The sequence below is a fragment of the Quercus lobata genome, chromosome 7 (assembly GCF_001633185.2).
Source record: "Quercus lobata isolate SW786 chromosome 7, ValleyOak3.0 Primary Assembly, whole genome shotgun sequence".
Lineage (NCBI taxonomy): Eukaryota > Viridiplantae > Streptophyta > Magnoliopsida > Fagales > Fagaceae > Quercus > Quercus lobata.
This window is the reverse complement of record NC_044910.1, coordinates 11,993,472-12,009,207: the sequence shown is the minus strand read 5'-3', so window position 1 is coordinate 12,009,207 and position 15,736 is coordinate 11,993,472. Positions and strand designations below refer to the sequence as shown.

The window sequence follows — 15,736 nt, the reverse complement described above, 5'->3', positions numbered from 1 at the left end:
CTTCTAACCAACAGTCACGAATTATGGGAAGAGCTTTTTGACTACCATCCTTGAAAATGACCAACGATAATAAACACCCTGATGTTTAAGATTTTGTAAAGGTAAAGTCCACAATTAAACAGATATAACCAGGAGCTCAAGCCACCACCAACATCTACGGTATAATAGATGTGGTATTCAGACCAAATTGGGCCTCGCTTCAAACCGACAAGTCTTTGACCATGATGTTTGATCGAATAGTGGAGTAAGTAGGTATTCCCTCAAATGCAGTCTCACATCAATTGGCTACGATTACAAGAGAAATTTCAGTGTTTCAGCCTATGGCGCTACGTAATTTGTAAGAGTGATGGTTCTGAGACCAAAGTGATGCTTTTAACCTGTAAATGTTTAATGACCAAAGATAATGAACACCGTCATATTTACACACCATGATGTTTACAGACATTCAAAATGACCAAATCACAGAAAACACTGTGATCTTCATAATTTATTTTGTGAAAGACCAAACATAATTAATAAATTAATATTGCGAACTTGCTGGTGAAAGACAAAACACAATTAATATAGCGAAGTTTGAAGGTGACCAAGTTCCAACTCTAAACACACATCACCAGCCTGCTTCTGTAGCACCAACTGTAGTCATATCAAACTCCTTCAATCGCAGCACATGCGCCAACAGACGCTGCTGCTTAGTCAAGTCATGTTCGGTGCTCTACACGATGTGGATACCCAGGTCAACACTGTTTCACACCCACACTCACGTGAATACAGAATTGTGAAATTGGATGCACAGATGTCTCATTTACATCTACTGTTGCAACTACTGCCCACCTTTGATGTGACATTAGGAACATTTAAAATCCTGTTCATATAGCGTTTTTCCGGAAGGGTTTGACATGACAAGCCCTAATAAGTGAAACTGTAATGCCTGGACCGTGAAATCAGGTTATAAATGCACCAGTGATATAATGTTAACTTTCTACCCCGCTAACTTCGTAGATTGATTAAGCTATGAGTCGCAATGCCTCAACATCAAATCGTACAATGCGAAACAAGTTTGGACCTACTTCAACAAATGCATTATCACAAGTTCCAACAGATCAACAACTACATACATACACAGACCACTATGGAGGAAAATGGGTTGGAAAGAAGAGAGATTTCGTTAATATGCCAATATACACGTATGAGAGTCTTGGAAGCGTCGGACACATCATGGTCGGCAAACCTACAAAACTAAGTACAGATACCACCGCAATAGAGTTCACTATAGCAGAACCACCATGGTCAACCCTATACAAGAAGAGGTGTGAGTTAGAGGTGTATTGTCGATGGCACGGGTTACGAGTTCCTAAGGCACGCTCTGCCGAGTTACCTAGAGATGAACCTGCCAACATACTTGCTCGTCTTGAACAAGAGAACAATCAAATGCAAAGGCGACTAGATCGTTTTCACGCAATCCAAAAAGCTAGGAAGCATCTAAAGGGGAAGGCGCAAGAGCGAGCCATGAAGTCTATTAATGAAATTACTACGTTAGATGATGAAACAGATATTTCAGACTTCTCAGATTCAAGCAATGATGATTTCCAAAAATTTCTACCTACGAACATTAGACGTTGTTGTTAATGTCTACACATTATGGGAAATCTGTGATGTTATTGTTAATGTGTGACAAATGATGATTATGTATGTTCAACTTTTGCAACTCTAAAGATTAACTGTTTATTACTTTTGGCTAAGTTTATGTGAAATCACTTTCTCATTTTTTTCATACGTGTTCTTTGTTGCTACATTCAAGTAATGTGGGTCATGGACGAACAATGTCCTTTGCTTTGTAATGTAGGGAAAACCTTAGGAAGTGAAATGCCTCCAAATTATATTTATTGCACATTACTTGTAGGAAAATTTAATAGATTCAATACATACAGACTGATCCAAACCACATAGACCAACCGCGCATATGATTCAATAATACAAATAATTCTGTTATATGAGTTGTTTGAGTCACGATATAATATGCACGTATCTGTGTATCTTAGTTGTAATAGTGTCCTACTTTATATAGATACATTACATAAAGACTTGTCCAAACCAGACTAACCACTCACTCACTGAAAATCCATATGGCTCACCCAACACACTCTCACAACGATATTTGGTTTGCTTAAAAATAGGGTAAAGGCCTAAAAGCCTGATCAGCCTTTCAAATGTTTCATTCAAGTTATTGGTTTGTTGTAGCATTGCTTGGAAGCTCCCTAATATTGCAATTGTGATGATCGGAAGCCATTGATGTAAAACTTGGAAGCATAGTTTTCTTCATGTAATTTTACATTGATGTTGAGAAAATGTAACTACGTTTTCTACCTGCAAAGACTCCCTGAAAAGTTTGTACGGAAACAGGGGGATAAAACTCTCTACTGTTGCTACACTCACTGCTCGTATTTTCAAAACGCATTTGGCAAGTGAGGTTGGAAAAGGCTAACACAGCTCGGCACTGTTCGGCGAAGTCATGTTCGCAGTTCTGCATGTGTTGCTCAACTCGACACTATTGAACCCTGTCCAGTCATATCATCCATGCTCACGTGAATAAACAGATATGCAACATTTTGCAATGCACTATTTTCAAGGATGCAGAGGACCCTTCAAAAGTGTAAGCAAATTTTTGGGGGTAAGCTGTCCATCATTGCTACACTTGATTGATGTAGTTCTGCATGTGATACTCAACATCTCGAAACTATTGAACCTTGACCACACGTACCCATCCCCACTCACGTGAATACACATATGTGCAACCCTTTGCAATGCACCGTTTTCGAAGAGGCAGAGCATCCCTGAATTGGCTATGCATCAATTTTGGGTGTGAGCTGTCCACCATTGGTACACAGATGTTGTTCGTAGTGCTACATGTGCTGCTTAACAGCTTCGCACTGTTCAACCCTGTCCTGTCAATACACAGATATGCCTTCTTTTGCAATGCACCGTTTTCAAGGATGCAGAGCATGGCTGAAAAGTTCATGATACATTGAACACAGCTCCGTATTGTCTCAACAAGTCATGTCAGATGAAGCACAGGAATTCTGAATAGTTTTGAACAAGAGATACCAAACTGGTCAGAGAAAAGTCTTAAAACCACATCCATCAGAAATAAACCATAGTAGTGATCAAAGTCCCTAATTAAATATAAGCATAAACATCACTAGTTTAAATTTTAAACAAGTTATCCTTGTCCAAACTCTGATGGTCAACCAAGTGAAATATTGAGACACTAATCACAACAGGAGTCCTTTCGATCACCTCATTGGCAGTGACATCTCCTTTTTTCTAAATTATTGTCTTTCGAAAATGCAACCCAGCCTTCCCCGAATCTCATTGCTTAATATGTTTTGATGGAGGGTAATAGCACAAGACATTGATGTGTGACAAATTGCTTCCCAATAATATACTTGCTTCCCATATATGTTTCCAAGCCATATTTAAGAGAACATCATAATCACATTATGTATAAAGGCTCACCATATTATGTGGCCACGAGATACCCATGAAAGAAGGATTTTTAGGCTTCAATTTTTTGGCTGCTTGGATTGCTCTCTCTCTCTTCCTCTGGACATAATCGGTAATTTTTTAAGAACAAACTTTTCTCTGACTTCATGTTTTATGGGTTTGTACATTAAGGAAGAAATGTTTGTATCATCTTCATCTAAGTTTTTGATATTTTTACCTGATGATCTTCCAATTTACAATTCTTCCTACGTGGATATTGAATCTCAATGGCAGTCTTATCAAATATAACAGTACGTTCATTGAATTTCCTTCATATCTGAAGACTAAAAAATAACCATAACAGATAGAATGGTATTCAGCGAAATCCTGCCAACCATTACAAAACCTAATGTTGTTATCAGCTTTCTTCAATCATACTTGCCAAATTCCACCATAGGGAGCAATGACTGTAGCTACGGTGGATAGCTCAGTATTGTTGAACCCTGACCAGAAGTACCCATCCACACTCACGTCAATACACATAGCAACGCAGAAAATTTTGTGCATCAATTTCGAGTGTTATTGGTCCTATTGCTACATTGATGTTCGTAGTGCTGCTCAATAGCTTTGCACTGTTGAACCCTATCCAGTCATATCACCTAAACGCACGTCAATACACAGCTATGCATCCTTTTGCAATGCAGCATTTTTAAAGGATGTACCTATAGCATTCCTGAGAAGTTTATGATACATTTAACATGGGCTCAACATTGTCTCGTCAAATCATGTCAGATGAAGCACATTAATGTTGAATAGTCTTCACGTGAATAAATACGCAACCTCTTTTGCAGTACACATCACCAGCCCGCTACTGTAGCACAAGCTATAGCCATATGAAACAACTACCTCAACGAATCACATGCACCAACAGACACCACTGAACAATATACTGTCAACTCATATAATCTTTATTCACGTGAATACTTATACTCACATCCACCTGAATACTTGCCCTTGCAAAACCCCTATATAAAGTCCCATTTACATCTACCCTTGCAAAACATCTACACATACCGAAGTCCCATTTACATACATCTACCCTTGCAAAACTTCTACACATACCGATCTAAACTCACATTTTCCAATGTCAATGCGTAATTGGATGCTACCTCGTTTTCCAAATAACTATAGAACGCAAAGAGATTTTGACGAGAGGGAATACTATGCCGGATTGCAACAGGAGTGGGACTTTCGCGTGAACGAGTCCAACGCTCTGCACAATGATCTCCTGCAAATCGGAGCGCCTCTTGTCGAGCGTAGCTCGCTCACACTGCCACGACAAAACATGCACCAATATGAGCGTGCAGTGACGAAAATAAAAAAAGAGAACAATCTTATGATACTTCGTAGGTCCAGGTATCATATGATACAATTGGCGGAGGAGCAAGCCGTTGCAACAAACAGGCAACTCACTCCGGCAGAACGTAACAATGTCCTCAACTACGAGGACTACCTATTAGAATGAATGCCATTGTGTGTGTTATGTCTATGGTTAAGTTAATAATGTTAGTGTAAGTTATTTTATGTTTTCTGTGTTATGTCGTACGTGCTTATTGAAAAACATCATGTGTGAGAATATTTGACTTTTATGACTTATGTGAGAATAATCTACATTACGAATAACGTGCATGCTTCTCATAATCAATAATAAGGTTTACATAGTACAAATGCAACCATACATATAACACATAGTTAAGCAAAATAGTTCTCCAACAAAATCTAATTACACCACGACACAACACGATTACTCTTCATCTGACATCTCCACGTCTGACTGATAAATGGGATCAGCAAGAAGTGATTGCATGAACTGTGCATGCTCGTACCACCCTTCCTGCACTGACTCTCGAATCTCGACTTGGGTCCGATATCGATTAAGACGTATCTTCATTCGATTATTTTCTTCTCTTATGCGGTTCAATGCTTTACGAAGTTCGTCGATGCTGTCTCTGGGCATTTGTGATGCGAGTCGCCGAGGCACTGGCAACTTAAAACCAACCAACTCATCATAAAACATTTGTTGTTCACGAAATAACCAAGCCCACTCCTGTCTCATGGTATTGTGAACGTAAGCACTATTTCGCAAATTCGGATTGATTGGATAGTTGAACTCATCTTCCAATACCCAACAACGACCCATAGCAGTGAACACATCATGAGGCCTATAGAGTTGTGGGTTGCCAGAACCAGACATTGACACTGAATACAATAACACCAAATGATCAAGTTAACAGTGTATATCAACTGTTGCTAAATAATGTAATCCTGCATAGAATGGTACACAGCAAAGACATTCATAAAATTGTGTACTATTCCATGCTAAAAATGAAATACTAACACTAACACCAACATTTGACCATAAACAATAGACATTGTTGGTAATGTCTACACATTGTCTTCAACACTAAATGTTGTTGTAAATGTCTGACCAATGATGATTATGTGCAATACAAAATGTTGCTATAGTAAAGAAATTATTTCATTCTCTTCTCACCAACGTTTACTACAACAAATAACCAAAATCACACCAATGTACTTACTTCACATTCATTCAACCCAAAAAAATCAAAATTTAGTACAATATCAAATGAAAATAACATTGCCCTAAAATTGTGATGTGAATTTTTTACCTGAGGTGATACAAATTTCAATTGAGTTTGAAGAAAGCCGCTGTTGATCCGTGGAGGAGTTCCAACTCAGTTCAGCAGAAAGCGTCCTCAGTTGAGCAGAGAGCAAGGCACACTGAGTGGGAGAAGGTGTGCAGAAATTATAAGAGAATAACTCGACTTTACGGATATCAAGTATACTTTATAACTCGATATTACATGAATCGAGTTACATTGAAACACTCCACCTGACACAAAGACAGTACGAAATCAGGGCTTATAACAGTATAACTAACTCGATTATTTAAAAATCGAGTTACGTAGAGATTCAAAAAAAACAAATGCCAGCAGTGCGGGAAAAACCTGTATATAACTCGATTATCTGAGTATCGAGTATTTCATATAACTCGATTTTCGAATTATCGAGTTACAAAAGAGGGGCATTTCCCTATTTAGTTTCAGAATGAGGGCACAAAGATGTTTAATTTCTGAAAAAAGGGCATTTGCCCATTTTGGCCCAAAAAATAGTCACATTAGGAACGATATCGACCTCCATTTGCATAGAAACATGGACCATAGCTCTAGCATCACCTACTATACCCTCCTTATTTCTCTTCCTCTTGAATTAGGAATTAAAAAAAAAAGAAAAAGATTCATCATAAATATTATCAAATAATTTATACATAATTGAGATTTTCTGTTACATATTTCAATTAAAATAACATAAAAATTTAAGAAAATGTTGATACTATAAATTAAATGGGAGAGACATCAACGGAGGTTGATACTTGATACTACTATCAATTTGTAAAAAGTAATTAGTATGAGCTTGGGGATATTCTATTCTATCATCTGGTAAGCTGAAATAAGTAAATTAAATGGATACATGGCTGAGAAATGCTATGCCTGCTTCTTACGAACGTAATAAATAAAGATCACTATGCAATTTGATAGTGAGTTTGTAACAAAGAGGGAAAGCGTAGGAGTAAATTGACCTATGCCGGACAACATTTCAAACCATTTTATTGTTTCCTCTCGAGACATCAACTGCAAGTACACAAAACCCAAGTTATGATTTTGATTAAAAATAACTAATTTTAACATGAAAAGTATTTGAATTCGTCAACACAACAAAATTTACTTCCAACTTGATTAAAAAAAAAAAAGATAAATTGCAAATTACACCTCTAAAATTTGGAGTTGATTAGATTTTGCACTCTAAAGTTTTAGAAACTTGATTTTATATCCTAAAGTTTGGTTCCGTTAGCAATTCACCCCCCCACAGTTAAATTATGCGGTTAAGTAACACATCATTATGCTGATGTGTTTTATTTTTACCAAATCAACCCCAAAACTACATTATTTCAGTGATGACCAAGTGAAGAGCTGGTACACATCAAAACTATGTCGTTTCAAGCCTAAACTTAAAACACATTACTCTAGCTTAAACGGCACCATTCAAAACAAATTCTAAAATCTAAAACAGAACTCATGGAACCGCACGAACAGATCTGTCTATCCTAAACCCCACGAATCCTAACCCATCGACTCTTGTGAACCCAAGTGGTGGCGGCAGCTCCAAGCAGCCTCAGCGGCAACAGCAAAGGCTAAAAGTTCAATATGTAGAGTGCAAGAAAAAAGAGTGCTTTTTACTTTGGCAAATAGAAAGTGTTTTGTGTTGGAGATTGTGAACATCTTGTCAAAACTACAACATTGCTTAAATCCAAATGCCAAAAGAAGATAACCAACATAAGTATGCTTCAAAGTTCCAAGATATTGGCCAAACCTAAGTTTCGAGGTTAACAGGATGGTTGACTAAGTACATGCCCAGAGAAGTATAAATAGATGGAACCCATACCAAGCATCCCCAGCAAATATAAAAGCCAATTGCCAGAGCCATATGTACAATGAACAATATTGAGATTGAGCATGGATAACACTAGGCGCAGGGTGAAGAAACCATGATAAATGAGATAGACTACTATCAAAATATGGTGTTTCTACCAATTCCTAGATGCTTGGAACCTTTGCTATCGTTGCCGCCGCCACAGCCTAGAAGCTGGAGCCTTCGTTGCTGCCGCTGCCATGGCTGCTTGGAGTCGCTGCCGCTGCTGACACCTGGGTTCATAAGAGTCGACAGGTTTGGGTCAGATAGAGGATTTTTTTTTCAAAATTACACTAAAACTCAAACAATTTCGTTAGTTAGCACATTTTCAAAACTATTTAACAAACTAACATTTTAAGTGTAAAAGACTTGATTTTGTTGTGCTAAATTGAGTATAATGAACTCGAGTTTCATGTGCTGGCAGAGTTATGGTGGAAAATTATCCACATAGAACTTGAGCTTTAAAGACTCGAGTTCCATAAAGAGATCAAACAAAACCACAAAGAAGAAACCTAGACAGAAACACGAAGAAGAAAAACAAACCAAAAGAAACACAAAGAAGAAACCTAAACTAGAAACCACGAAGAAGAAACCCAAATAGAAACATGAAGAAACAACAAACCACTAAGAAGGAACAAACTGGAGAGATCAAACTCAAACAGAAACCATGAAATAGGCAAACCCCATGAACCCAAACCGTGTTCGGCTCAGATTGAACCCAAGCAGCGACAGTGAAGGTTCTAGGAGGCGGCAATAGTGAAGCTCCAGGTGACGGTTTTCCTCTAATTCCTTCATTTTCTTCTCTGGGTCTTTGGGTTTGATGATGTTTTGTTGTTTTTCTTGTCTGGGTCTTTGGTTTGATGATGCGTCATTGTTTCTCTCTCTGGGTTTGTTGGAGAATTTGGTGCTTTAGGGAACTCGAGTCTTAAAGACTCAAGTTCCATGTGGATAATTTTCCACCTTAGCTCTACAAGCACATGGAACTCAAGTTCAATATACTCGATTTAGCACAACAAAATCGAGTCTCTTATACTTGAGATGTTAGTTTGCTAAATAGTTTTGAAAACGTGCTAACTAACGAAATTGTTTGAGTTTTAGTGTTATTTTGAAAAAAAAAAATCCTTAGCAGATCTCTTCATGGGGTTTCGTGGGTTCTGTTTTAGATTTTAGAATTTGTTTTAAACAGTGCCATTTAAGCTAGAGTAATGTGTTTTAAGTTTAGGCTTGAAATGATGTAGTTTTGATGTGTACCAGCTCTTCACTTGGTCATCATTGAAACAATGTAGTTTTGGAGTTGATTTTGCAAAAATAAAATACATCAGCATGATGATGTGTCACTTAACCATAGAATCTAATCGTGGGGGGTGAATTGCTAATGGAACCAAACTTCAGGGTGTGAAATCAAGTTTCTGAAACTTTAGGTTGTAAAATCCAATTGATCCCAAACTTCAGGGGTGTAATTTGCAATTTACCCAAAAAAAAAAATTAAATTGAAAACTGTTTCGATATCATTAACAACACAAAACTTGTCACAACCCAAACCTGTACTTCAGAGTTTAGAGCATGACTGACATGTTAATATCAAGTTTACCTCAATACTAACACGAATCAACCTAAACTGAAGGTACTAATCAAGAATTGTTTCTTGAATTCCTGCTTAATTTATTGCATAAAAGCCATAATATACAAAAATGATGGAAACCTTGAAATTTCGTTTCCTTTGAACTCAGAAAATTACCACCTGGCTGAACTTAAGGTATCCGTGTAAATATTACATAGCTAAACGTTTAGCAAAACTCTTATTACAAACCTAACCCCAAAGACATACAATTGGGGTTCAAAACAAACTAAGGTACCGAATTACATCTGTGCTCAAAGGATCAAGTACATCTTGATTACTCTTATACAACAAAAGAGCTAACTGCTATACAACAAAACTCTACATTCTAACAAACGAGAAAACACAGAATCCTTGTCACCTCTAATACTCTCGCTGCTTCCAGGAAGAACCTGTGCACTGAAATATAGTAGGGTGAGCTGCGAAGCCCAGTAAGGTTTTAAAGCTCCATGGGCCTTTAATAAGAATGCATGTAAATCAAATATTTTATGGATATGCCAGATTTGATAAAATAGCCTTCATACTGTTCATATTGTTCTTAAAATAACTTAAGAGGTTTTAGATGAGAATACTTCATTTTCCTTTCTTATAATAATTAAATATAATTCAATAATCTTATCTTTGAACAAACTATCAAATACTTTATCATAATTTCTCATCAAACTTATAACACATTCAATATACCTTTCTTATCATCATACTTTTCTTATAATTTCCAAATAGCTTTATACCTTATTTATAATACATATTAGCTAATCCAATTGTAAGTCTGTCACTACTTTGGGAGGCTTCCAGCATAGAGTGTCAGGCATCCAACATTCCCCACAATACCAGGTAATTCCGGAATCATATCATAATACATACTTTCAACCATGGGGGTAGGTTGACATCCTCCACAAGTTGGCTATTACCAACAAGGGCGGGTACAACAAAGCCAGTCCCACTTTTAATGGCCAATCAGAATCTCCATGGAAATGTCAGTACTATAACCCCTACTGGTTGAGTTTAGATCATAACAATGGAATAACGGAAAACTGTATTTTTCTGATAACTTTGCTTTTATATAAATGTTTCACAACAGTAGCATATCCACTTTATTCTTAAATATTATGTTCGTAATACAAATAATAGCATTAATATGCTAAAATTATTATATATATATATATATGATTAAACAATTCACGAACACATATTTTATTTAAATCATGCATATATGTAATATCTCTAATCAAAAGCTTTAATGCATAATACTTTTCGAAATAATCTTTATACTTATCAAAAGCACATGTCACAAGTCCCTTACTTGAAAACAGAAGGCGCGAGAGATTGTACACGAGGAGCTTAAGTGTCCGTGTTCTCGTTCTCGCCACCTAAACGAAAAACCAAAACTTATTACGAAAAAACTCTTCCTAATATATAAACTTATACCTCAATCACAACCTAACTCTCAAACTCAAGAAAATTTTAATTCCCATCACATAAAGTTCCCCAAAACATATGATACAATCATCAAGCACATTATGCACCCAAACCATAGAGAAACCAATTCATAAAATTTATATATGCTCCAAACATACCAAAGGATGAGCGTATTAAATTATAGCTCAAAACATACACCATAACTTGAGAATTAAATCCACAAAGTCAAGTGTAGCATATGTTGTTCACTGCTCATTTCAGCAGCATATGCTCCATTTGTAAAATACAAACGGGCTGTCCACACACATCCAATTGTCATGAAATTTACATAACTACTCCCCTGTATGTCCAGTATAAACCATAAAAATATCGGAGTCAAAGAATCAACCCATGATTTACTAAAAATCACACAAGACAGTATACTCAAATCTGTCCTGACAGAATTTCTTGCAACTTAAAAATTAAACCATTATTTTTAGGCGAAAAGCACATTTTAGCCCCTACATTTTCAGGCGATTCCCATTTTAGTCCCTAAATTTTATTTTTACTGCTTTTAGTCCCTATCCTGAAAAACGCTTTTTATTTTGGTCCCTGCCGTTACATCAGAAATGGAAAAGGCTGATGTGGCAAACAGTATGAATAAATAATATTAAATTAATGTCCACGTGGCCTAAATTAATAATAAAAAATGTTTTTTGGCATTAAAAAATTCCACGTCAACATTTAAATTAAAAAATTAATTTATTAATTTTAACTAAATAAAAAAATTAAAAAAAATCACATTAATTAAGATCTGAGTGGATTTTGAACCTAAAAAATTTGAAACCCAAAAAATTATCATTTTTTTTTCTCTTTTTTGGGAAGAATACAAAGAACTCTGAACAGAACATGAATTCATGTTCTTCAAGCTCTGGATAGCCCCAAATGGAAAAAATAAACAAAGCAAATATTATGTTGAAGAGCCCCATGCTATCTCACCCGATTCAAACACAAACCAAATTTAAAGCCTCTCTCTTTCAGATCAAGACCCATGGCCTCCTCAAAGCCCCTCTCTCTTCAGATCAAGACCCAATCATCACCTTCATGGCCATGGTTTTCAGATCTTGTCTTTTCTTATCTCAAGCTCTCTTCTCACACAAACCCTCGACTCTTTCTCTCTCTCTCTCTCTCTCTTTAGATTGATCTAAACCCTCGGCCACTGTTGTATGGTGTTTGGATTTGAAAACCATAAACCAAACCCAGAAAGGATCCACTGACATTCGTGGCTATGGTGGTCAACGATGAAGGATTAAAGCTTGAGGAGCTTCGACCTGGGTTCCTCACGGTGAAACAAAAGTAGAAGATCGGATGGTTGTGATTGGTTTGAAGATCGGTGAAGGATTAAAGCTTGTGGATGTGGATGTGGTGGGTTTGAAGATTTTGGATCATTGGTTTGAGTTTAGTTTTGGATCGTTGGGTTTCAAATCGCGGATCGTTGTGATTTTGTGTTTGGATTGTTGGGTTGTTGCTGAAGATGGATTGATGGGTTTGTGTTTGTATTTGTGTTTGTTTTCTTGCTGATTTTTGGGTATGCGTTTTCTTTTTTGTGTTTGGTTGACAAGAGAGATCTATTGTTGGGTTTGTGTTTGTGTTCTTGCTTGAGACCGGTTTGTGTTTTTGTGTTTGGCTGACAAGAGAGATCTATTGCTGGGTTTGTGTTTGTGTTCTTGCTGGAGATCAGTTTGTGTTTTTGTGTTTGGTTGACAAGAAAGGGTAAGAGAATACTAGAAAATCTGGGCATGTGTTCTTATATTTAAAATATGGGTTTGTGGCCTTTAGTGTTCTTGTTAAAGATGAAAACAGATCTATGTTTTTTTTTTTTTTTTTTTTTTTTAATTTCTGTGTTTGTGTTCTTGGATCTGGGTTTGTGTTCTTGTTGTTCTTGTTCAAGACACACTTAGATTTCAATTCATATGATTTTTAATTTTTAATTTTTTTTATTTAGTTAAAATTAATAAATTAATTTTTTTAATTTAAATGCTGACGTGGCATTTTTTAATGTCAAAAAACATTTTTTATTATTAATTTAGGTCACGTGGACATTAATTTAATATTATTTATTCATACCGTTTGCCACATCAGCCTTTTCCGTTTCTGATGTAACGGCAGGGACCAAAATAAAAAGTGTTTTTCAGGATAGGGACTAAAAGCGGTAAAAATAAAATTTAGGGACTAAAATGGGAATCGCTTGAAAATGTAGGGACTAAAATGTGCTTTTCGCCTTATTTTTATGTTCATCCAAATGCTGTGAGACCACTTCCATAACAACCATGTGCGTCTTAAAATTCATAAAAACTACTCCTAGCATCCTAATTCACAAAATATGATTTAATATATATTTTTCTTGTTGGAAACATCAAATCTATCACAGAGACAGCTTCAGTACACATTCTTACAAAATCATCAACAAATAGCAATAGGTCTTAATTTCATTTGGGTATTTTTATACCTATTGTATACATATTAAAATATGTTAATAAGCATTCAATTGATCACAATATCATCAAACCTTCAATCACTAAAACAGAATCATAGTTCAGCCTCTAAAATCAGGATAGAGGATAAATAAGTAGAAATAAACAAATGAAGTTTTGATTACTTACCCCCCACAATTTGAAGCTGAAATTTTAGTGTTAACCCTTTAATTTCTTCTTTAGAGAGGGATATTTTGTTTTGGTGAGAGAGGGAGGGTTGCCATATAAGAAGGGGAGAAGAAAGAAAACAAGAAGAAAAAAGAGGAATAGAGAAAGAAGAAAAGGAGCTGCTGGACTTCAGATGCAGCCAAGAAAATAAGAAAAGTGAGAAGAATTTTGGGGCACAAAAGAAGATAAGAGAAGAGGAAAATTGGGGTGGATACATGTATGGCTAGGGAAAGAAAAATCACACCCACTTTTCAACTTTCTTGCATTCACACTCAAACTTTCCTACAAACCAATTTTCTTGCATTCACACTCAACCTTTTCTACAAAATAATATCACTTTACACACACACATATATATATCAAGGATGTCAATACCGTACCGGTATATATTTCGGATATCGGTCAATACCAGTGTACCATTTCGGGTTTACCGCTATTTTTTATATTTATAAATAAAATATATATATGTATGTATGTATGTATGTATGTATGTATGTGTCAGTGTATATATATATTATAATAAATATAAAAGTTTACCATAAAACATTTCCTCAATTTAGAACTAATTATTCATGGTTTTAGATTTTAGTATCAATTAAAAAGGAAAAAAATAAAAAAATAAAATAGAAAGCTTAAAAGTTACCATTGCATACTAAGAAAATAAATAATACTAATAAGTTAATGCAAATAAGTTACCATTCTATCCTAACAAAAATTCAAAAATTACAAAACTTAAAAAAAAAAAAAAAAAAACTTTTTTCTGCACCGGCCGGTACGCCTGGTATTGCCCGAAATTGGCCGGTACGAGGCCAGTATGGCCGGTATTTTTTCCGGTACGAAATAGGGGGGTTGAGCGTATCGGATTGCTGGCCGGTACGGTATATTCCGGCTGGTACGATACGGAATCGATAACCTTGATATATATCCTTACCTTTATAAAGGTATATCCATCACATTAAAAGAGCATATATGTTCTATAATATCACAATATCAAAACTTTAAGCACTTGAAAGCAATTAAGATAATGACATGCATATAAACCAATAAAATTAATTATGCAATTAGGTTGGGGTGTTACAAAACCCACTTACAATATAATACGCAGAAAAATGTTAAACTTGAAAAGTGTTTGAATATCATCAACGACACAAACCCCTGTTACTATTTGATGAAGAAATTAACTTAAACATGAAAAGTATTTCAATATCATCAACTACACAACAACCACTTCGCCAAAGGCCTTGTAGCTGAATTGGCACCTCCCCATGTACAAAGTGCTTGGAGGTCTAGGGAGGAAAGGATTCGAGTTGCAAGGTTAGCAGCATATTGTAATTATTTCTCAAAAAAAAAAAAAAAAAAAAAACCACTTCAAAATTTATTGGAAAAAAAAAAATCAAACTTTAAGATGAAAAGTGTTTCTATATTATCAACTACAATAAAACCCACTTCCAATTTGATAAAAGAAATTATATTTTAACTTGAAAAGTGTTTGAATATCATCAACTATACAAAACTCACTTAAATAGCTAGTAGTGGACTCCTCGGTTCAGGCAACAAAATTAAGAAAATTAATTTAATGCAAAATTTTTAACTTATACAAATAAGCATGGAGAAAAAAAGCTAAAAAAGATAAAAAAAGATGTCAATGGGTACAAGAGAGAGAACTTGGAGGGTTTTCTAAGGATTATGGAGCAAGGCTTTTCGATGTTTGTATCTAATAATTCACTTGGTACAAAAATTAAAAAAAATTTAAACTAGACATATAATGTAGAATTGGACTTTGATTGTAGAATGTAATTGAATTTTCTAAGCATAACTAAATGCGTATTAAAATTTACCAAGTTTATATATATAATCTTTGTATATTTGAAAATATAAAATAACCACTTATAAATAAATATAAGTTTATTTGAAATAAATGAAAAAAAAAATCATCTAAACATGGTATCAGGAAATTGTCAATTTTAGTTTTTTCAATAATTATTTG

At 35.4% G+C, this 15,736-nt stretch overlaps 1 protein-coding gene and 1 long non-coding RNA gene across 2 annotated transcripts; both read right to left on the bottom strand.

Annotated features, from left to right (window-relative positions):
- Window positions 1-5,108: 5,108 nt before the first annotated feature.
- Window positions 5,109-6,440, bottom strand: LOC115953858. Its single transcript, XM_031071680.1, has 2 exons — window positions 6,171-6,440; window positions 5,109-5,739 (listed from the first exon to the last, which is right to left on the bottom strand). The coding sequence occupies exon 2, from the start codon at window positions 5,732-5,734 to the stop codon at window positions 5,285-5,287; it is 450 nt and encodes a 149-aa protein (XP_030927540.1). The 5' UTR covers window positions 5,735-5,739; window positions 6,171-6,440; the 3' UTR covers window positions 5,109-5,284.
- A 3,339-nt stretch (window positions 6,441-9,779) lies between these two features.
- LOC115954009 lies at window positions 9,780-13,991 on the bottom strand. The gene is made up of 3 exons (XR_004083809.1): window positions 13,711-13,991; window positions 10,953-11,019; window positions 9,780-10,048 (listed from the first exon to the last, which is right to left on the bottom strand). It is a non-coding gene; the product is annotated as an uncharacterized LOC115954009 (long non-coding RNA).
- Window positions 13,992-15,736: the final 1,745 nt, after the last annotated feature.